The 21,909-nt window shown below is 38.8% G+C and overlaps 1 protein-coding gene across 2 annotated transcripts in view; it reads left to right on the forward strand.

Annotated features, from left to right (window-relative positions):
• Positions 1–21,909, forward strand: part of ADAMTS19 (ADAM metallopeptidase with thrombospondin type 1 motif 19) — a 224,024-nt gene that overhangs the window by 183,244 nt on the left and 18,871 nt on the right. For both annotated transcript variants that reach the window (XM_044387367.3, XM_057307094.1), the window contains 3 exons: positions 8,916–9,051; positions 14,134–14,338; positions 16,972–17,124. In XM_044387367.3, coding sequence (XP_044243302.1) covers positions 8,916–9,051; positions 14,134–14,338; positions 16,972–17,124 — 494 coding nt within the window. The remainder of the gene's footprint in view (positions 1–8,915; positions 9,052–14,133; positions 14,339–16,971; positions 17,125–21,909) is intronic.

The raw sequence follows: 21,909 nt of genomic DNA on the forward strand, positions 1-21,909 counted from the left end.
GGGGTAGGTGCAGAATACAGTGGTCCAAAAGGTCTCAATGAGGAGATCACACTGATTTAAAAATCTGCAGTGAGCGTGGATGGGCGCTGCCTCTGAGGGCATCTGGTGGGAACAAGTTCCAGGCAAAGGCTCTGAGGCAGGAGTAGAGCTGACGAGCTCAAGGAGTAGTAAGAATGCTAGGATGACCTTCCTTTATTGAGTGATGTAAGATGCCATTGGAGGATTTGAATAAAGGAGTGACTTGTTCTGTTTTAATGTTTTTAAAAGTTATTTCTGTTTCTGAGTTGAGAGTAGATGGAATAAAAGAAAAGAGTAGAAGTAAAGAGATCAGTTAGGAAGTTACTACAGCAGTCCAAGAAAGAGATGATAGTAGTTTGACCACAGTGGTAGCAGAGGAGGAAGGGGGAAGTGGTCAGGTTCTGGGTCTTTTTGAAAGTAGAACTAATAGAATATGTTGAAAGACTAGATGTGGAGTGTGAGAGAAAGAAAGATGTCAGGGATTGACTGTGATGGTTTTGGCTCAGCAACTGGCAGGATGAAGTCACCATCACCTTACCTAGGAAAGCCCGTGCAGCTGCAGAATTAGGAAAGACTTTGATTTCCGACAGAGGTTTGAGATCCCTGTTGGACATCTAAGTGTGATCAAGTATGGTCTATAATTCAGGTGTTTAGGAGAGAAGATCAGAGTAAAGATAGAAAATATATGGATGATATCTTCAAATGCTGAGACTAAATCAAGACACCTAAGGTGTGAGTGAAAAGAGAAAGAAGCTCCTAAAGGATTGAGTCTTGGGATACTACCATTTAGAGTTCAGAGAGAGAAGGAACCAGCAAAGCAGAGTAAAATGAATAGCCACCAACACAGAAGAAGCAGGCAGAAAAGAATGCTTTCCTGTAAAGCAAGCAAGAAAGTATTACGAGAAGGAAGGAATGATCAACCCTTATCAAAAGCTATAAAGTCAAAAATAATGTGGACTGAAAGTTGACTATTACCTTTGAAAATATATCTATTATATCTAAGTATCTAGGTATCTATTATATCCAAGTATATTTATTATATTTGAAACATAGAGATCAATCATGACATTGTCAAAAATAATGAAGTTTTTGGCTCAAAAGACTAAATGGAGTGGATTCAAAAGAAAATTAACGGAAGGAGGTGATACAGGACACACTTTGCTCCTGAGGATATAGAAGAAGTACACCTGAAGGCTGTCAAATTACTCTAACAGTTTAAAAAAAAAATGTAACTAGTCATCCTTGCCACAGTGACGTTTTCAAAGGCCATGTTTCTCCTGAGCCCCCGTTATCGTCAAGTGACATGGGATCCACTGCCTTCCTGTCCCCTCCTGCTGACGCTCCCATACACACCACAGTCCCATTCCGTAGTGATGCCAGGGGCCATTTCACTTAGGGGATTCTGCTTCACGTCCTCTTTCCAACTGAAAATCAAAAACACAAATAGAACGAACACATTTGAAATGAAAATCTATATGGCTAGAATGTTCTCTTTAATAGAATGCAGACAAGAAAGACCAGCCCCCATCTAATGGTGGGCTGTGGGAGAAAGGAGTGATAAAAAGGTTGAGTTCTTGTTATGGCTCCGAAAGGCAGTTATTAAAATCTGTTTGTATTTGAAAGTCTAGACAGGAAAATGTTAGCCCAGGAAATTTTGTTTTCCTCCTTTTTTTCTTGCTCCTGTTTGCTGTCTAATAGCAGCTACATCAGAAGTAAACATACAGGATTTATCAATTTGTTCATTTTGAACAAATTTGGGGGTTAACATTTTTTCCCAAAAATAATATTAATTACAACGTAGAGTATGTTTTGCCAGTTGCCAAACCTTAAGGAAGAAAAGTTGCTGTAAATGTTTAAAGTTCCAGAGTCAGAAGGGCTTTTAGATATTCTTAAGCATAACTTCTTAATTATTAACATGAGAAAATTTAAATGCATAGAGATTAGTGACTTCCCAACGCCACATGCCCAGTGAGGGGAGAGGTCAGATTAGTATCCAGGACTTCTAAATTCATATCTTCTCTTCTCCTCACATCATGCTTCCTTCAACAGCAGCTCAGAAGGCTTAGTGTCATTTCTTTTCACAAAATAGAGCACGTCCCTTAGAGATAAGTTTTGTTTGGATTCAGAGAGATGTTTTATTTAATCTGTTCAGTAAGAATTTAGGTATGTCCCTATTTTTTATTTCAAATGGGTTGCTTTGTAAAGTAGTCCTAATTAGACACAACCTTTATATGATTTGCACTTGAATAGACCTTTTCTCTCAAATCTGTTCCATTGTGTTTAGTCAACAGTTTTCAATTATCTCTGACTATGTTAATAGGGTACATATTCCTTTTAGTGCCAAAATATTTCTGGGCTTTTGGGTATTATTTTCCTTTGCAGATCATAAATAAAGCGGATGGACAGGATTTCAAGAATCGTATCATTTCTAACTTCATATTGTCCATTTTATAGCCAGAAAGAGCTTTGTAATCTTTCAGCGTATTCATGAATTAAAGGACAGTCAGTTCAAAGCACAGAACATTGGAAACAGATTCATGCAAAATTTATCTTCAACAGCAAAGAGGAATAATAGCATTATTTTACTTCACAGGACTATATTAAGCAAGAGCAAATAAAATATCACAGAGGAATATAAAATTTCAGTGTTTGACATGTTATTTTTTTGGATTCTGTTGCAAGGCATTAGATTGCCAGCAATAAGTGGGAAACAATTTTTTTAAAAGATACCTACCGTCATGTAGCTAAATTTTTATTGTAATAATCTTTTACATCAGAATCTCAAACTGTTTTAGAATGAAAATCCGAATTAAAGTTAATTCACTGTGCATTTTTTTTTAAAGATTTTATTTATTTATTCGACAGAGATAGAGACAGCCAGCGAGAGAGGGAACACAAGCAGGGGGAGTGGGAGAGGAAGAAGCAGGCTCATAGCGGAGGAGCCTGATATGGGGCTCGATCCCATAACGCCGGGATCACGCCCTGAGCCGAAGGCAGACGCTTAACCGCTGTGCCACCCAGGTGCCCCCACTGTGCATTTTAATTAGTTTTATTAATATCAGTTATTATAAGATATGAAAAGCCTTTTAGAAGGAATATTTTTAAATATCGAATGGATGTTGATGATCTCAGGAAAATTTTTTCCAACAGTGTAACATATGTACGCTTTTGGCACCATCCTTTCAAATTCTAATGATAGTTTTAGAACTATTTGAAAGGATATATATCATTTCATCTTTTAGCATTGGCCATTGAAATTAGTCCTTTTACTTTCAAACAGCTTAAAATGCATTTGGAAAATAAATGTTTACTCTGCATTGGTGTTCTCCAGCATCTAAAAACTCTTTAACGGGATATTTCAAATATATGTTGGCACCTCAGAAGGATGGTTCACTGGGTGAAGTTCTTTTTGACATGAAAGACCTGTTTTAAGTGAGTTTGGTCTTCAGAGGCATTCGAGATGGATCATTTCACAGTATGTGAGGGTTGTGTGTTGAATTAGCGTTCCACATACTCCATACGATAACCGCATTACTCTAGAATTTATTTGGAGCCAGTGGATGGATTAGTGATATCAAACCTAGAGTAAGAGCCCCAAATTCCATCGTCTGTTTTGAAATAAATGAGTAAACATGCTTTTAGGAAATCTGAATAGATATCATTTGAAGGGAAAAAAATAAGCCAGCATTCCACGTTCTTCCCATGAGTCTGAACCCAACCAGCTGAAGACTCTCTCTGTATTGGCCTTATATCGTGTAATCCTTTAGACACGGCTTACTTGTACGTGAACAGATTCTAAGGAGGATCCAGGTCTCTGGGTCCAAGTTGAGGAGACACCTCTGAGTAGAATACCCCTATCTTTTTGCCGGCGGAGTGTGTTTGCATTTTTCCATTTTAAAGACACGTTGCCTGCTCCATAATAAACGTTAGTTACTACCTGAAGAAAATGCACCAAAATATTTTTTTCTCTGCATTATTTCATTTCAGTAATATTTAATACAGTTTTAAATTCTGCTTTCTTTAGTAAGAACATTTTTATATTAATGTGAGCTCTTTATAAACTTGAATTTTAATATCTACATAATTCATTAGCCCAAATTGCCATAGATAACTCTCCCCCGTAATTACTCATTTGGTTTGCAAATGACTTTTCACCATTTTAGGAAATGGTCTTGAGATGAACCTCTTAGTACAGAAAGCACTTCAGCCTTGACTTACATTCTTCTATTTCACTCATTGATTCCTTTAGCAATATGCACTGTCTATTGCTGTGAGTGGTCCAATGGTGAGTGCTTTCTGCTTTTAGAGGATTCACTGTTCAATTAGTAGGGGTCAGCTAATAATAAAATCACTGTACAGAGTGATGTGGGAATATGTAGAAATCATTCCAGGGATATGCATAGGTGCAAAGGCACAGGTTTCTGAGAATGTTTATTTCTAGGGTGCAAAATATGAGGATCAAGGAGTGGGAGCTACTTTGACCATTTGCTACTTTTTTATAGAAAGTAGCTAGTCCATGAAAATGCCTGAGTGTTATGCTAGCGCTCGAGTTAAGTTTATCTTGAAAGTTATGGGATCCCATTAAACTATTTGTGTGCATGGAAATGATAAGGTCAGGTTGGGTTATATATTGGGTGTTGTAAAAAAAATACAAAATAAAAATATTTTCATTTAAAAAAAATAGAAAATAGTCACTTAAATATTAAGCCCAAGCCCTGAGGGAAAATTTTTATAGAAATTTCAAAAAATGGCTAAGAATGAAATGACATGCACAATTTTGGAAGTCGTTCAAGTTAAAAAAATGTATGCTTAAGAAAAAACCCTGCATTTCACGTATTTCTAAGAAGTGCTCAGAGAAAAGCCCTTTGTCCTTCTTAAAATACATTTACTTTTGGTTCACTTACTTGCTGGCCATTGTTGGTTCAATAGAAAATAAATAATTTGAGAGAAAATTGTAAAGACGAATGAATATATATACTGTCTGTCTTATAGAGTTGCACAATTTTATTTAAAAGTTTGGAGCGTCCAGTAAGAGAGAATTTTAGTGATGTATATTGAAACACTGAACACACTCCCAAGAACGTGTTTCCATATTTATGATGCCAGTTCTAGAAATGTGATCTACACATTTGGATGTTTTGTGGATAGAACATATTTTTATTAAAAATATCCATTTCATGAGGTTAAATACAGAGCATAGAAAAAATATCAGCTTATATCTGAGCCTGGAAAAGAAGGCACCCGATCTAATATCTAGTCTTTGTTAAGTATCTTCAGAGAACAAAGAAAGAGTCAAGATATAAAAATTACCCTTCGTTTTCAGATCTTGCCCAAATTCGGTAATGAGACCAATTGCATAATGGTTATGTTCTTTTATTCCTAATTGTATTCAGAACATCGAAACTGATTTCCCCAATACTGATTTAATGGGAATGACCCAGAGGTGAAGTTAATTGCCGTAAAGCAAGTAATACACTGTCAACAGCTCGCAGCTACTCATGGTTCAGGCAGAAAGCCAGTTACTTCATCACTTTCTGCCCGTCCCTAGGTTCCACAGTATTGGATGCGTTGTAAATACTGCTATTAGATGCTAGAATGGAAATTTCCTGTGTTGGCTGGAACATAAAAATATATAAAAGAAAAAAGTCAAACAATAACATTTCCATATGGCTTTAAGATGTAGTTGTATTTTCATAGGCATGCTGTGCCTGTAGCTGAGCAGTGGATTTCTTCCCCCCAATTCTGTTGTCTTTGTTCAATGAAATTTTTAAAAAGTAGGGCCAAGCTTATCCTATCTGCCAAAACCTGTATGATGTGAGCTTCCTTGCTACACTGTGGATGGAGAAGTCCCGCCTCCCTGCTTTCTTAGAACACCAAGGTGATCCCTGAAATGACAGAGGTATCTATATCTCTTTTGATATATCAACACTTACACTTAAAAGATTTTTTCCAAGAACTTAATATGTTAGCTCTAGGGTAGTATAACTAAAGTTACGTATTTTCTGAAGAAAGAAAAAAAATGCCGTATAATTAGCCCTGAGTTATCTACCTCATGACTACATGTATGTTCAGCAAAAGCTTTCTGGATAATGTCTGTTAGTCATCTTTTTGCGTTGTAGTTGGCAGAAAGCCACTATTTAAATTACTTTAGGCAACTCCATCTATAATGCAAAAGAGTGTCTTATGGATTTGAAGCCTTTAAATTAGATTTAAATTACATATAAATTACATTTATATGTAATGAAAGTAACATGTATGTGAATCCTGCTTTAACGTAGGCATCATCATACTGTGAAAGTTGTGCTCACATATGTTAGCATTATTTAGAATTTGCACAATATCTGTTTAGTGTGTGCCTTGGGTCATAAGCAGCACCAGAGCGCAGGAAACCAGGAGGAAGTGATCCACAACACTTGTCCCACTTTTTTACACTTAGATCTAACTCCTACTTTATGAGGCCGGTTTTCTCTGTGAAAGAATGAACATAAGCCATTTCTGCTTTTTTTGCAGTTTATTTGAAAATTGAAGTTGGTAGGTATCGAACGCTTCTTATGAGTAAATCTAATGCCACACTCCCTCCTTCTTGGCCTACCAGGGAATAGCCTGGGCAGCGCCTAAGCTTTTACCCCGGGCGTGAAATGTTGCCTATTCTCTGCCAGTTCCCATCAGCTTGCCCAACCGTGTGAGGTGCACAGGGCAGGCTTAGAGGACTTCTGAGCAGAAATGTTCATTCACGTAAGCAACTGGCCATAAAGTCCTGCAGTTCAGCCCACGTTCTGTTTGCCAAGCTGGGAAAAGACATTTTATCTGCCTGGCACTCTGTTGTCTGTATTGAGCTCCCATAGAATAAGATGCATTGCACCAGACCTGGAATTCTCCAGATAGGGCATAATTGGCCAACATTGTGCTGCTTTTACTAGAAGATAAAACTAAATGATTTCGGGGCGCCTGGGTGGCACAGTGGTTAAGCGTCTGCCTTCGGCTCAGGGCGTGATTCCGGCGTTGTGGGATCGAGCCCCACATCGGGCTCCTCTGCTATGAGCCTGCTTCTTCCTCTCCCACTCCCCCTGCTTGTGTTCTCTCTCTCGCTGGCTGTATCTCTCTCTGTCAAATAAATAAATAAAATCTTTAAAAAAAAAAAACTAAATGATTTCAATAACGCGATATGTAATAATCACGGATACAATTGTTAGTTACTACACACATTCGGCGGGGGAGGGAGAGAGGTGAGAGAGGTAGTCATTTTTTTGTATCCTACAAATTGTCCTGGGACTGTGTTCAGTGTTCTTGAGAGGGAAAGGAAGGAAAGATATTCTACAGGGCCACCCTGTTGTCTGTCCACATCTCCCATTCAGGTCAAAGCAAAAGATACTCAAAAATTATTCAAAGTAGCTCTCTCTCTCTACATTCCTTCCTTCCTTCTTTCTTGGTGCCAGCCTTCCCTCTCTGTTAATTAAATGACAGAGTGACCTCTCTGCCACCAGCCCAGGCTGTCATATTTGTCACGAATGGCATGAATGCTCTGAGCTTCCTAATTATCACTGCATGACAGTCATCGGACCCTAACTAATGGCCTTGCAGTAGAGACCCAGAAGACTTGTGATTCTTTTCCTTTATGACTCATCTGCCTTTAAAATTGTTGGTTGATTTAGTTACTTTATAATGTCAATAAGTTAAATTAGATTATGAAATCTTATATAGATATTTATAGACTTTTGTAGAGGAAGAGAATTAACATGTGTGTAGTAGGCTCTTTAGGTGCAAGATGAAATAATGAAAATCTTGCCAAGTAAGTGTGCTTGTAGGGCCCAGATAAAGATAAATACACAGTACAAGTGGTCGTTTTTACCTCCTGTAATCAGACTTTTCTCTCATAACAGAGAAAGTAGAAGTCATTTTTCTGAAATTGGGTGAAAAATACAAGGAGTCCCATAGCTTTTCTTAGAGAATGTCACAAGAAACAGGGAATGAGGATTTCTAGAACTCCTCATTGCTCTGGAATACTTTCATCGGAGACAGTAAGAACAAAGTTCCGAGTCATACCGAGAACAAGCTTGCTTTCCGTAACTTACTACATAGCGCTGATGGTGTACAGCCAAACGATAAAGTACGCACATGTGTTTATGCGCTTTCCTGAAGGCATATTATAGCTTTCTACCACTTAATGCTAAAAGATGGTGTAGTCCCTACTAACAAATCTTTATTTTTTTTTTAAGATTTTATTTATTTGTTTGACAGAGAGACAGCCAGCGAGAGAGGGAACACAAGCAGGGGGAGTGGGAGAGGAAGAAGCAGGCTCCCAGCAGAGCAGGGAGCCCGATGTGGGGCTTGATCCCAGAACCCTGGGATCACGCCCTGAGCCAAAGGCAGATGCTTAATGACTGAACCACCCAAGCACCTGAACACATCTTTAATTAAGGTCTTGGCAACTCATGCTGCCACAATCCCTTGGGAATTTAAAACTTGCTATTTAATTTCTTTTGTTTAAAGATTTATTTGTTTATTTTAGAGAGAGAGAGAGAGAGAGCGCACACATGTGCCAGCTGGGAGAGGGGCAGAGGGAGAAAGAAGAAAGAATCTCCAGCAGATTTCATGCTAAGTGTGGAGCCTGACACAGGGCTTGATCCCATGACCCTGAGATCATGACCCTGAAATCAAGAGTCGGACACTCAACTGACTGAGCCACCCAGATGCCCCACGATTTAATTTCTAATGAAAAAATGACCATTACCTCTCTTTAAGCCTAGAGATGCATTTTTATGTAAACAGTAAATATTATCTTCATTGATCTAACTTAAAATTCCTTTCGAAGTCTGAATATTACAACAGGCCTATGCACACCTCGTAAGTCATTTACGTAAAGTCCTATAATTTATCTGTTTGTTTGCTCTTTTCAGGAGAAAGGAAGACAACAGTGTCTTGCACAAAAATCATGAACAAAAATATCAGCATCGTGGACAACAAGAAATGCAAATACTTAACCAAGCCTGAGCCACAGATTCGCAAGTGTCATGAGCAGCCATGCCAAACAAGGTGACCATGTCCCACCACCTGTGAAAGTTCAGTGGGGACACTAAATTACTAGCATTTAAAACATACTCAAAATATTAACAGAATCACTTTTTCCTAAAGACAGTGCAAAGGAATATGTACTAAAATGTAAGGTTTTAAACAAGCAAAGACAGATCATTGCCTGGGTGAAAAAAGTATTAAAGAAGCAAGGCTAAGATTTGCCTCAACTTTCACTGTATTCTTCATGGTGTGAAAACAACAACTAAGCGGATGGACGAGGTGTAATTAAAATTATGTGGTAATCTGTTGGTCACTTCTTCAAAAATCTGGTTATGGGTCGAATTTAGCCATTTCTTGAATTCTCTACAATGATGTGTTAGAACTTGCCAAAGATGATATAAAGCAAAGCAGGACTGGCCGGGACCCAGTCCTTCACAGGACACCAGGGACAGCGTGGTCCTCCTGGTTCCTCAGGCTACCTCCTCAGTTCTTCTCCCAGAGTTCCCCACCTGACTGCCCGATTCCCGACCTCTGCTCGCTGGTTTACTGTGCTGGGTCCTAGTTACGGAACAGTCAGCGGTTTTGGTCTCTTGTGACTTCCCCATTGAGTATGAGGCAACAAAATAGGCAAGAAACTCTCGAGTAGGAAATAAGACAAGGATGCTGAGCAGCTGAAAGTGGTGTAGAAAGATTATGCCTCAGTAACCCGCAGAGACGAGGAACCCAAGTACCATTTGGGAGTGAGCGAGCATCAAGGCTGTTTGGAGTGGTTCCCATCGTAGGGCCCCTTGAAAATCCATGTGCTTTCATATAAAAATTATTGGGCTTCAGTGGGACTGACCCCCAGTGTCAAAGGTCCTAAAAGCTTTCAGAGATAGAATGATAAAAAGAGTGTGAGACTGCATTGAGTCCTCTGGAATCCAGGCACAGGGACACCTGTTCGGTCTTGACACTCAGAGATCTGTTGAGACTCAGTGAGTGAGGGTGTAATTGGTTATGAGTTCCTAGGGGACCGCAAGGGATTGATCTTCCCTCTCACGGGCTCCTGCACTGGAGTCCGTGAATTTACATGTCCTGCAACTCGGATATGCAAAGAATTTGTAGCTCTGTAGTGGTCTGTAACTAATAGAATACGCTTCCTGACCCTCCACCACAGTGAGTAGGTATGGAGGGAGGAGGTTAAAGAGGGAGGAGGAACAAAGTTGCCAATTAACTGTATTTAAACCTTTCTGTCTTCATCTCTTTAGGAATTAGTGTCATCCAGGCTAATAACGTTCAGTTCTTTTGGCTTTCCTGTCCCCCCTGCCTTCCCCACCTCTGATGTAGCACTGATCCTGAGTTCCCTCTGTTTCTGGCCTATTGCGAAACTCAGTTATTAAGCCCTTCAGATCCAGCTCATGCTATGTTAATGAGAGCTTAAAAGAATTTGGAAACTCATTTCTTCCTCTACACTGCTGAAATCTCAAGGCTTGCTTTTCTATAGATTTGGTGTATTTGAGGTCACAAAAGCTGATTATCGACTTTTCCTTTCCTTTGTATTCCTGCTCCAATATTCTTGTTCTTCCCCAATCCCTAGGGGAAATTATGCTTCTAAGGAATAGGACCCAAGAATGATACGTAAAAGGATGGGCAAAAGATAAAAGTGCATTGATATACTCTCAGTAATGTTATGCCCATTCCACCTACCTTGCTGTCTGCTTTTCAGGGTAACTTCATAAGTAGATGAACTAATTAAGCTTTTTTGAGACTGTTGAAATCAACAGGAAAAGTGACGAAGGGAATTATTGTTACCTGCAGTCAGGCCTTTGACTCCTTTCCATTCAGTGTTGGACAGATATAAAAGCGGAGTTTTTGGCTTTTGCCCTGTCAGCTAAAGAACCTGGATCATTTTTGTTGTTACCATTCCTAAGAATTATTTTTCTTAATCTCTTTTAATAGATATTAAAATGCTAATTTATCTTGTGATATTTGCTAAAATATTTCCAAACACCATTTGTTTCATATACCCTATAATTTTTCCATGTGGAGGAAAGAGCATTGGCTTTTTCTGATTTATCAGGAATCTTGGAAGAGTTGGATTTGAGGACCAGAGCCTATTTGTCACTTCCGAACTTGGTCTGTAAAGGATCCGAATGTACAATACACACTTATTGTTCATTCACTGACCTCAGCTATCTTGGGGGAGAATTCCGCCTTGCTAATGACTTGGTAAAATGAGTATTTTTAAAAGGTCATTACATTTCTGAGTGAGACATTTTTGCAGCTGGACACTGGATGTCTTTTTGTTAGAGATTATTATCTTCCTTCCCTTGGAGAGGGAGTCAATGTATTGCAAACCACCGAGAGGCAATCTCAGTGAGGTTAACCAAAATATTGAAAAGTAAGAAATGGACATGAGCAATTATTAGGGGTCATGGTAGGAAAACCTTCTGTGACTTGCTGGCATAGCATAACCTTTGGTTTTCCCCACCCTAGTAAGAAACATTCCAATTTCCATTTACATTTATTGATGAAAAAGTCACTAAATAGACTGATGGAACCCTGTGTGCCAAATATAAAATATATCAATGCACTGGTAAATAGTTTTGGAAGAAGGAATCTTAAAGATAAGGAAATGCGATAATTCCAAATTAGATTAATTCTAAAAGACAAAGGGCTTTATTAGAATACGTTTTACATTCTAGTTCTTATTTTTGAGCTGCTTTCACAAGGAATGGAAAAAGTAACTTTTGGGGCACCTAGATGGCTCAGTGGGTTAAGTGTCCCACTCTTGGTTTCTGCTCAGGTCATGAGATGGAACCCTGCATCGGGCTCCATGCTCAGCCCCTAGTCTGCTTGGGACTCTCTCTCTGTCCCCCCTCCTTCTCCTTTCATGCTTGCATGCACTCTCTCTTAAATAAATAAACAAATAAATAAATATTTTTTTTAAAAAAAGAAAAAAGTAACTTTTATCATTATACTAAGGATCTCTAAAAATTTATTTTATTTAAAAAATATTAGATTCTGTGAAATAGCAAATACTTCTCTTTTCACTAGTATCTTCTTGGTTCCATAATTGGAGGGAAAGGTACATGCATGGGTTTCAAGTGTACTTATAACCTGGGTATCCTCATGTAGAAAGATGAATCAGAAACTCAATAAATTTGGAAGATAAGTACTTTAGGAAAAATCCACTAGGGGACTCCCAACCAAAATGGTAATCTGCAGCATACTTGGTAGACCAGCAGACAAGCACTTTGTTAAAGGCGATACTGGAATGCAAATATTATCAGGATTTTTTTTTTCTTTTTCAGAAATAGAAGCATAGAATCATTTAGAATTAAACCATTGAACAGATGAGAAAACTGGATTGCATGAGATGTGACTTTCCAAATTTTGGATCATTGCCAGGAGCATTTGGGCTTAAGTAAATTTGGAAGAATTGATGCCATTTCTGTAAAACACAGACACAAATTCTGATTTAAGAAATGTTTAATGACAACTATTGTATGCAGGGTGTTATGAATGCAAAGAAGAATAAGACGTTGATCTCTGCCTTTAAAGAGTTTATATGCTAATCAGGAAAAGAAGTATAGGGAGAATGTGAACCCGTCCTCTTCCCCAGGGAATATCTAACAAATGCTGTGTGAGTGCCACAAGCCAGGTGGCAGAGGGCAAAGGAGAGCACATCGTTGTGGGTTGGGTGGAGAAACCCTTTTAGGAAGAAGGGATTTGGAGCTGGCTGTCAAGGGTCCAGGCAGCGGATGCTCCATAAAGAGGGACCATGGAGGAAAACAGAAAGTGTTTGAGGAACAAGCTGAGCATATAGTTTCTTTTCCAAACAAATGAGAGTTGAAGCTAGAGAAATGAGTAAGTATAAATTACTTATAAATATACTGTAATATATACAGTATACACTATATACTGAGTCCCTATTGTATGTCAGACAGTATAATAATAAACACTTTTACAAATGACAAAATGGAAACGTAACAGCTGTGAGTGTTGTTTCAAGAATGTGCACGATTAGTAAGGAACCCAGAATTAAGCTCCGGGCTTCTGACTGCCCTGCACTGGGCCAAAATGGGATTGTGCAGGTAGTTCGGGGGGCATTTAGATCCCGCCTGCAGGGTTGACCTAATAATGGGAAGTGCAGAGAGCATTTTACTCAAAAGAATCATACAAATTTCATGAATCACTTTTCTGGCAAAATACATTTTGGGAGGTGTTTAAATTAGTAGTCCTCAGGCTATAGCCCAACTCGTTAGAAATGGAAGTTCCACAGATATGTATCACTACCCAACATAGATATGACTGAGAAAAGGATGTCCATCTAGGTGTTAAAATGCCTGTGTATTGGCAGAATCACTGAATCAGTAAAATCCAAGAAAAAGATTTGGAGTTCCTTTGGACCTCTAGACTGAGGTCACTCTGTGTTTAGCCCTCTGAGCCTGCACCTGCATGTCTGTGATTACATGGCAAGTCCCTGGAAGCCAGCCTAAAGCAGCACACGTAGCTTTGTCCATACGATATGGCCCAGACACAGAAATCTTGTTGCAGGCCATCGGCCTGATGCACTAACGACTGCTTCCCCCAGTAAGAGCTATTTCCAGTGACAGGGCTCTGTTACCTTGCCCATATCTGCGTTTCTTTCATGGTGAGGTCATCCACAGCCTCATTCCAGTTTCTGACTCTATAACCTTGTGACCCTTGGTAAGTTGCTAAATCTCCCCTTGCCTTGGTTTCCCTTTCTGTAAAGGGCCGTGAGAGTTGTAGCCCCTAACACATGGAGATATTGTAAAGATTTAAAACACAAAGAAGAGGAGTAACTCACGTATGTCAGCAGTTGTGTACTTGCCGGGTATCTCAGTGTGGCCAATGTGATAAGCGGTAACAGGCAAAGCGTGTACCACAGCGCGGACGCAGTCTCAGTCTTTGAGATTCCAAAACGGATTAGAAACAGGGAGCACTCAAAATAATAGAAAGCACAGGTATTTTAGACAAAACTGTATTTAAGAAAAAGGTAAAAGTCAGTGTGCGACAATTCTTAACTCCAGACGTGACAAAATACACAATGGGTCGATCTCTTTCAACTGGGTTCAGTGGTTCTTCCTTTACTTTTAGATGGATGATGACAGAATGGACCCCTTGTTCGCGAACTTGCGGAAAAGGGATGCAGAGCAGACAAGTGGCTTGTACCCAACAGCTGAGCAACGGGACTCTGATCAGAGCGCGGGAGAGGGACTGCGCCGGGCCCAGGCCTGCCTCCGCCCAGCGCTGCGAGGGCCAGGACTGCATGACCGTGTGGGAGGCAGGAGTGTGGTCTGAGGTACGTGTGGGCCCCCGTGCCTCCCCATGTCCTTGCTCTCCTCTGACTCTCAGCTTGTGTGAGGTCATGGGCTGTTGCATTCAGAATCTCTACACACAGCAGTGTCAATACCACCTTCTGATTTTTCTGATAATAAAAGGAATATACGGGGGCACCTGGGTGATTCCATGGGTTAAGCCTCTGCCTTCGGCTTAGGTCATGATCCTGGGTCCTGGGATCGAGTCCTGCATTGGGCTCCCTGCTCAGCAGGGAGTCTGCTTCTCTGTGTCACTCTCCCTCTGTGCTCTCCCTCCCTATCTCAAATAAATAAAATCTCTTAGTAAATAAATAAAGGAATATACTCATTATATATAATTTTGCAAACAGGAAGTACAACAGTTATTTACGCTTCATTCAGTCAATATTGTAACATAATCAAGAACGTATTATACGTTCATTTTAGTATGCTGTTTTTTCATTTTTATACCGTGAGTATGCTCTATAGTGGGCAGAAATGTTAATATGCATTTGATTCACCGTCTATTCCTGAACATTTAAAAGGGAAAGAAGAAAGGACATTACCATTTAACCATCATCTCTTGTAAGCAAGGCCTCTGTTTTTATTTCTTATTTAGTATATTGTTTGTATTTAGTCACCCATCCAAGAAGGTTAATAGTTTCACCATTTTATAACAGAGCTCAGAGAAATTCAACAGTTTACCCAAAATCCTATATAAGTGGGAGATCAGGGGTTTGAACCCGGCGCTGTCACGCTCCCTGCACCACACGCGCATTAGCATGCAGTGTGGCGCGTACGGGTGTGTTCCACGCCCAACTGTGTCTTTTCTGTTATCATGGTATGTATCAGTGCATCGTCATCAATACCAGTCATTACTTAGATTTTCTAGCTGCTCTTAGCATTTTAGAGGAGCATGTGGCCTCATGCACATACACACGCAAACACACACACCCATACGTGTGCAAACAGATGCACACCCAGAACACAATCTTTCACATGCTTAATCTCAAAATATTAGCATATAAAACTGACAAATGGAAAATGCTAGGTTACCGTGAGTAGCCAATCTTTTGAAAATGAGGATAAAGTAGCTTAGACAATAAGGTTTCAGAATATTCTTCAATTAACCCAACCCCTCTCCGCCTCAAAATACATTAGCAAGTGGCATGACTTTCTGTTGGCTTCCTTTTCTGGGCTATACTTTGCTGTTTAACAGATTCTTCTATATTGGCAAAGTATACTTTGGACGATGCATGTGGTATCTAATTTTATATCAGAATCAATCCATTGGATCTGGAGAGAAGATTCATGTGAGCGAAGGAACATACCCCACCTCCAGCCAAACCATAACATTTTTGCGAACTTTTTAGGAGGAAAATAGGTCAGAGATATTCTATACAGACTTTTTGGCAACAGCTGGGAGCAATAATATGTCTCAATGCCGTCTACCAATTAAAAAAAATCTCTTTCTTGTTTTTATTTAATTTAAAAATTGATTTTATGGATCACGGTTAGTTCCAATTGCAAAAAAAATAAGAATCTACATATTAAAATGCCAAGTTACACATGTAGTCCACTTTAAAGCTCAACATATTAAAACATAAGCCAATGAGACAATCACTCATTTGTGCAAAAGTTACCATATTTAAAATATCATTACTTCCATGCTCAGGTGTTTAGGAACACAAACTGTTGGAGTCCTCATGGTTATTCGTATACTATGTCGTTGTTAAATGTATACCTGCAACTCTTGCTTTGGACCTTTTTCAGACACAGTTATTCATTGAATGTTCAAGTTTTCCCATATCTTTCATCCCTTCCCTTCTCGCTCTCCTCTCTCTTCTCCCACCCAATGCCATTTTGGTCCCTGTGTCCAGATAGCCAGTGATGTGTACCTTTGTAAGACTGAGAAGTTTTTCCACATATCCTATAACAAGGAGCATAAATGAAAATGAGATGCTAAGTTGCACCTAGAAAAAACTGGTGGAATATACATAGGTGCTTTATATGTTATGTCACCATCTTAAATCAGGCCTCAATTATTTATGAAATGAACTAAACTATTTTTGAACTGAATAATGTTTGCAATGCATATAGCCATTTAGAATGATGATTTCTGGGGGTATATAATTATGCAATGAAATATTTTCTTTTTGCTAAAATTGTCTCTGTTTTTGCTTTAAGAGAAGTCTGTGAGAAATGACACTCTAAAAAAATATTCCTTTTCCACAAACATTTCTTAGGGCTAAACCAGACTAAACCCTAGCAAATATAAATTTTTGAATGTTCTTACTTAACTATACATAAATATGTGGTGTCAATCAAGTTTAGTATTTTACACTTTGATCACTGTGTATTATTTGTCTTTCATCAACAATCCTATGTTATATTGCTCTGTGTAATAATGGTCCTGTGTTCCTGAAACTCATTTACCTCCAACACGGTGCCCTAAGCTTCTTCTGGCTCCTGGTACTGGGGTGTAGCCAGGTGTTTTCCTTCTCTTTATTCTTTAACCTGGTCTTTATGTGAGTGATAGGCTTATGAGAGATGATTAGAAATATTACTTAACGTAATTTAACCATTGGTCTATATCTCTAATCACCGACCTCATCCAGACTCTGGTGTTATCTTTTAGTGTTCAGTCAAGTGTGGCAAAGGCGTACGTCATCGGACCGTGAGGTGTACTAACCCTAGAAAGAAATGTGTCCTCTCCACCAGACCCAGGGAGGCTGAAGACTGTGAGGATTACTCGAAATGTTATGTGTGGCGAATGGGCGACTGGTCTAAGGTGAGACTCATTCTGTACATTCTCAGTATTAGGGGATCTGTATAGACGTATGGATCATGAGAGATCGAGTGTTATATTCCCAGGTTCACATCCTATCTGTCCGTGATCATGAGCTCTATAAAATCATTTTAAAGATCAACTAAGATAAAATGTATAAAGCACTGAAGACTGACACAAAAGAAGCTCTCAAAAAGTACTATCTAGTGTTTTGTTGAGTTTTTATTGATATCGTTCTTTGTCAGAATATTTTTGCTTAAAACTTATCTAACAAACAGGATACTATCAGATAAGTACATTGAAAATATAACTAAGGAAGGTAGTGACAGCATCAAGCAGAGGCAATTTCTATCTTAATATGTAAAAGGCATTTTGTTTCCCACCAATTTTGGGGTTGTATATAGAAGAAATGGAAAGGAGCAGCATTCTTGAAGTCCTTTGGTCAAATCAAGTAGACACAATTCATATGGCAGGTGAACGGTAAGTTTAGTTTCGTGAAAATAGTAATATTTAAATTTATGAATGAGTAGAGCCTCGTATATGAGTGAGCCATAGAAAACAGCTCATCTAGCCACTCTGCATGAAGTATTACTAAATCCTATGTTTTAAGATAAACTTCTGATAGTTGCTGGGTGAAAACAGCTCTCAAATACTAGTCTTCAAAAATGTAAGCTTAATCAAATAATCCCTGTGTTTTGCCACTTTCAGCTGTGATTTTATATACTTATTATCATGGAATCATAGAATTCTAAGGCTCCAAAGAGACATAATAAATCCTCTCTTCTTTCCCTTTATTTTATATGCGGAAAAACAACAGGTAGATGCTGGGGCATGATAGGGAGTGTGGTGGCTTTTCATAAAGAATCCTAAGGGACATTCTGGAAGAAATCTTCTCAATGTGTAATACACTATGGTTAGCCAGTTTGTGTAATGTTGCCCCAAAGAAATTCCTGACACTGAAAATCTATTTTCTTGTGATTACTGAACACTTTCCTCTCTAAAAATGTTTGCGTATTAGCATCACGTGTTCTCATAACCTATATTCTTCTTTCAAAGACCTACAACATTTAAAGTTTACATTGGGACTCTTTAAAGGATGCATTTATAAACAATGTAAATCAATCCCTCCCTAGAGAATTAGGAAATATTCAGCCCAATCCACGCAACTTTGAACTGGTGAACCATGGAAGGGAACTTTACACTTTAGAGGAAACAACTTTTAGGGGAAAGAGAATTCCAGATTAACCACAAACAGTTTATTTTATGTTCAGGGTTCATATTTTCCTAATTCTAAGAGAGGAAAATACAGCGGGATGATGGGGCAAGACCGTGGCTTGAAAGTCAAGACAAGAGGGGCATAGTTTGGACTCCCTCATTCTACAGATGGACCAATTGGTCAAGCTGTTGAATACCTTTGTATCTTTGTTTCCCTGTGAGTGAGCTAAGGAAAATAGATAACACCATTGTTTTCAAGCTATGTGTATATTAACTCTTTCTTCAGCACTGAAGGTATAAAATAGGACAAGGAATGAAAGTCCTAGTTGGAGGGGTGTGGGGAAGATCACCCATTGCTCTCTTCACTGTAGCCACTCCACATTTGTTTATTTTGGCTCGTGAAATCTGAGGTGTTTTCCTTAAGTGTAACAATTCTTTTTCTAAGAAAAAGTTTAAAAATCACTAGAATAGATGAGCTCTACTTTTCCTGGCTTTATAGGGATATTCGAAGTGAGGGGTGCCAAGATGGCTCAGTCGGTTGGGCAGCTGACTCTTGCTTTCAGCTCAGGTCATGATCTCAGGATGGTGAAGTCTTTAAAAAAAAGGAAGTATTTCAAGCATTAAGTGTTTCCCTCCAGTTAACTATAAAAAAGAAAAATTGTCATTGCAAAAAAACAGAAGATCCAGGTTTTTTTTATAATTTATGACACAGAACTGTAAGCTCCTTCAGTGCTACATGTGGAAATATGGCTAGCAAATCCTATTCACGTGATACATACTATTGCTGTTGATTAAGAAATGTGCCTATTATGTGGCCTCTGGTTAAATCTTAAGCAAAATCAAAATTAACTGGTGAGATCATAAAAAAACATAACTTTTTGTTTTCCATGCTAAGCCTGAAAAAATATTCTTTCCAATTTACCGGAGTAACATGTGTGTCCCTTTTTAGGTATACTTAGATTGAATTACTTTCAGTTGGTTTTGCTGAGTTATCGTACTGCTACCCAGCTTGAACATAGCCTTTGTGGGTAAGGAAAAGAGTAGATAGATTCATCTTTGTTCTATGACTTTTTACCTTTGTCTGTTGGCCCGTTTGTTTTTGTTTGCTTATTTAGAAGATTCGGTCTGTTGCATTTTTTCCTTATATGGATATACATCTGCTCTTTTCCTTAAACCTGTTTCCTTGTTCTTTCTTATGACTGAGGTCTCAGCGTAACAGATTTAAACAGCATGCACAAATTAAAGCAAAGGGCTCCATGTGAACTTTATTGATTTCACCCCTTCTTTTTCACTCCCAACATACCACTTTCATGTTAAAATAAAAACCATCCCAAAATAATTACAGAGAAAAGGAATAATGTTGCGATTATTAAGTTTCAGTGATTAAAGTGTTCATGGACAGAGGGAGCTCATAGATTTCTTATTCTTATCAGCTGTGTCCCTGGAACAGAAATAGCAACAAGATGTGTGCAATTGTGGGTGGATTTTTGTGCTCCTCCGAGTTCAATTAATCTGTCAGTTTCACTCAAATTCTACTAGTATTTTTTTAAAGGATTGATAAACCGAAGTAGACTTAAAATTAAGTCTTGGATTGGCTTTAATCAGGGATATTCAATGAGATATGCATAAAAATCCAGCTATGAAACCGTGTTCCTCCCTCCCAAATGTAGGTGAACCCCTAGAGAATCAGTTAAAAGACAAAAATATCCTCAGCTTCTCCCACTGTCTGAAAGTCGTTAAGCACTGTTGAGCCAAGGGTCTTTTGGCTAAATGGAGGCTTCCTAAGAAAAAGGTTTGTTTATGCCTCAGACTGTGTTCACTGCATTTGTATCAGCCTATGTGATTTCTATCATTTATGTTTTGGTAGTTTTGTATAAACAGTGGGAAAATTGCTCTCAGCTTGAGAGAGAAAAATAGAAATCCAGGAATATTCAAAAGAGAAGAATCGGTCATAAAAACGTTACCTCTGATTTCTAAGTAGATACAATACAGCCTTTGTTGAACAGGGCTTACATGCATTTCATTGAGACTAGAAAATTGGCAAAAATAGGATACAGTATGGGGCGCCTGGGTGGCACAGCGGTTAAGCGTCTGCCCTCGGCTCAGGGCATGATCCCGGCGTTCTGGGATCGAGCCCCACATCAGGCTCCTCCGCTGGGAGCCTGCTTCTTCCTCTCCCGCTCCCCCTGCTTGTGTTCCCTCTCTTGCTGGCAGTCTCTATCTCTGTCAAATAAATAAATTAAAAAATCTTTAAAAAAAAATAGGATGCAGTGTGGCTGCTTTGCCCTGGGTTGCATTAACCATTCACACAATTAGATGCCACATTCTGACTATATCTCAGCTACAGACCCCAAGGCCTTGGGGTCTTTCTCAGGAGAACAGAACGTGACCTGTATGTTTCTGGGCAGTAAAAATCCGTACTCGTTCCTTTAAGCTGTCCTTAGAATACTGACGTGAAAAATAACATAGTCCCTTATGTTTAATGAAGTGCCTTCTTTTCTGCCAGAATTTGACCTTTCCACCTTTATTTGAATGTCTGCAGCTTCTTGTTTTCATTATTGGAGGCCTATAGAGAAGCAAATACAAAAGTATTGTTTTATCTACCTATTACACAAAATTTGGTCCTTCCTGAAGTTTTATAGCATTAACTTTTTTTTCTTTTTTTTTTTTTAAAGATTTTATTTATTTATTCGTCAGAGAGAGAGACAGCCAGCGAGAGAGGGAACACAAGCAGGGGGAGTGGGAGAGGAAGAAGCAGGCTCATAGCGGAGGAGCCTGATGTGGGGCTCGATCCTATAACGCCAGGATCACGCCCTGAGCCGAAGGCAGATGCTTAACCGCTGTGCCACCCAGGCACCCCTATAGCATTAACTTTTCTGTGCAGTATTAACAAGAGAACTCCTTTAAGTGAATTTTAATGAGACATAAAACACCTTGTAATTGTACATAATTATTCCTGGTTTATTCTTAGATTCAATTCATACTCTATAATTTGAACTTAATTTAGTCCTTCAGAATTCTGGAAAATGAATAGTTTTGGCCACATCTGAATTTATGACATGATAAATAGATTTTTGGATAAGAGATGAGGAGTCTTTTGTGATGATATAATTCACAATAATGCTGGAAGCACAATAAATCATTTTGGATGATTTAATTGTACAAATAATATGGTCTATCTTTTGTTTAGAAGTGGTAAATATAAATCTTGCAGTATAATGAATCATTTTAACTTATCCTGTAAAAGGAAACCACAATTATATCCAGTATATTCATTTGAAGAGGAATCTAAAAACTATGAAATTATGAATAATCACAGAGGACCTTTCTTTCCACTGGAGGAAAACTCAGTGAATCATTGAAGGAAACTTAGAGAAAGAAGTCCTGACCCATGCAATCAAGAATGTCCTCTTCTAAATGACTAGATAACACCATGTTTTTAATTATGCATCTACAGAGCCTAGTGTTTTTGCATTAAATCAAAAGAGACAGAAAGAACCAGAGCCAGAATTTCCAAAGGAGGGATTTCTTGTTGCCCCATGGCCAGGCTAGGACTTAGGACTGTGGAATTCT

Source organism: Ursus arctos, unplaced genomic scaffold, assembly GCF_023065955.2.
Source record: "Ursus arctos isolate Adak ecotype North America unplaced genomic scaffold, UrsArc2.0 scaffold_5, whole genome shotgun sequence".
In the NCBI taxonomy this organism is placed as follows: Eukaryota; Metazoa; Chordata; class Mammalia; order Carnivora; family Ursidae; genus Ursus; species Ursus arctos.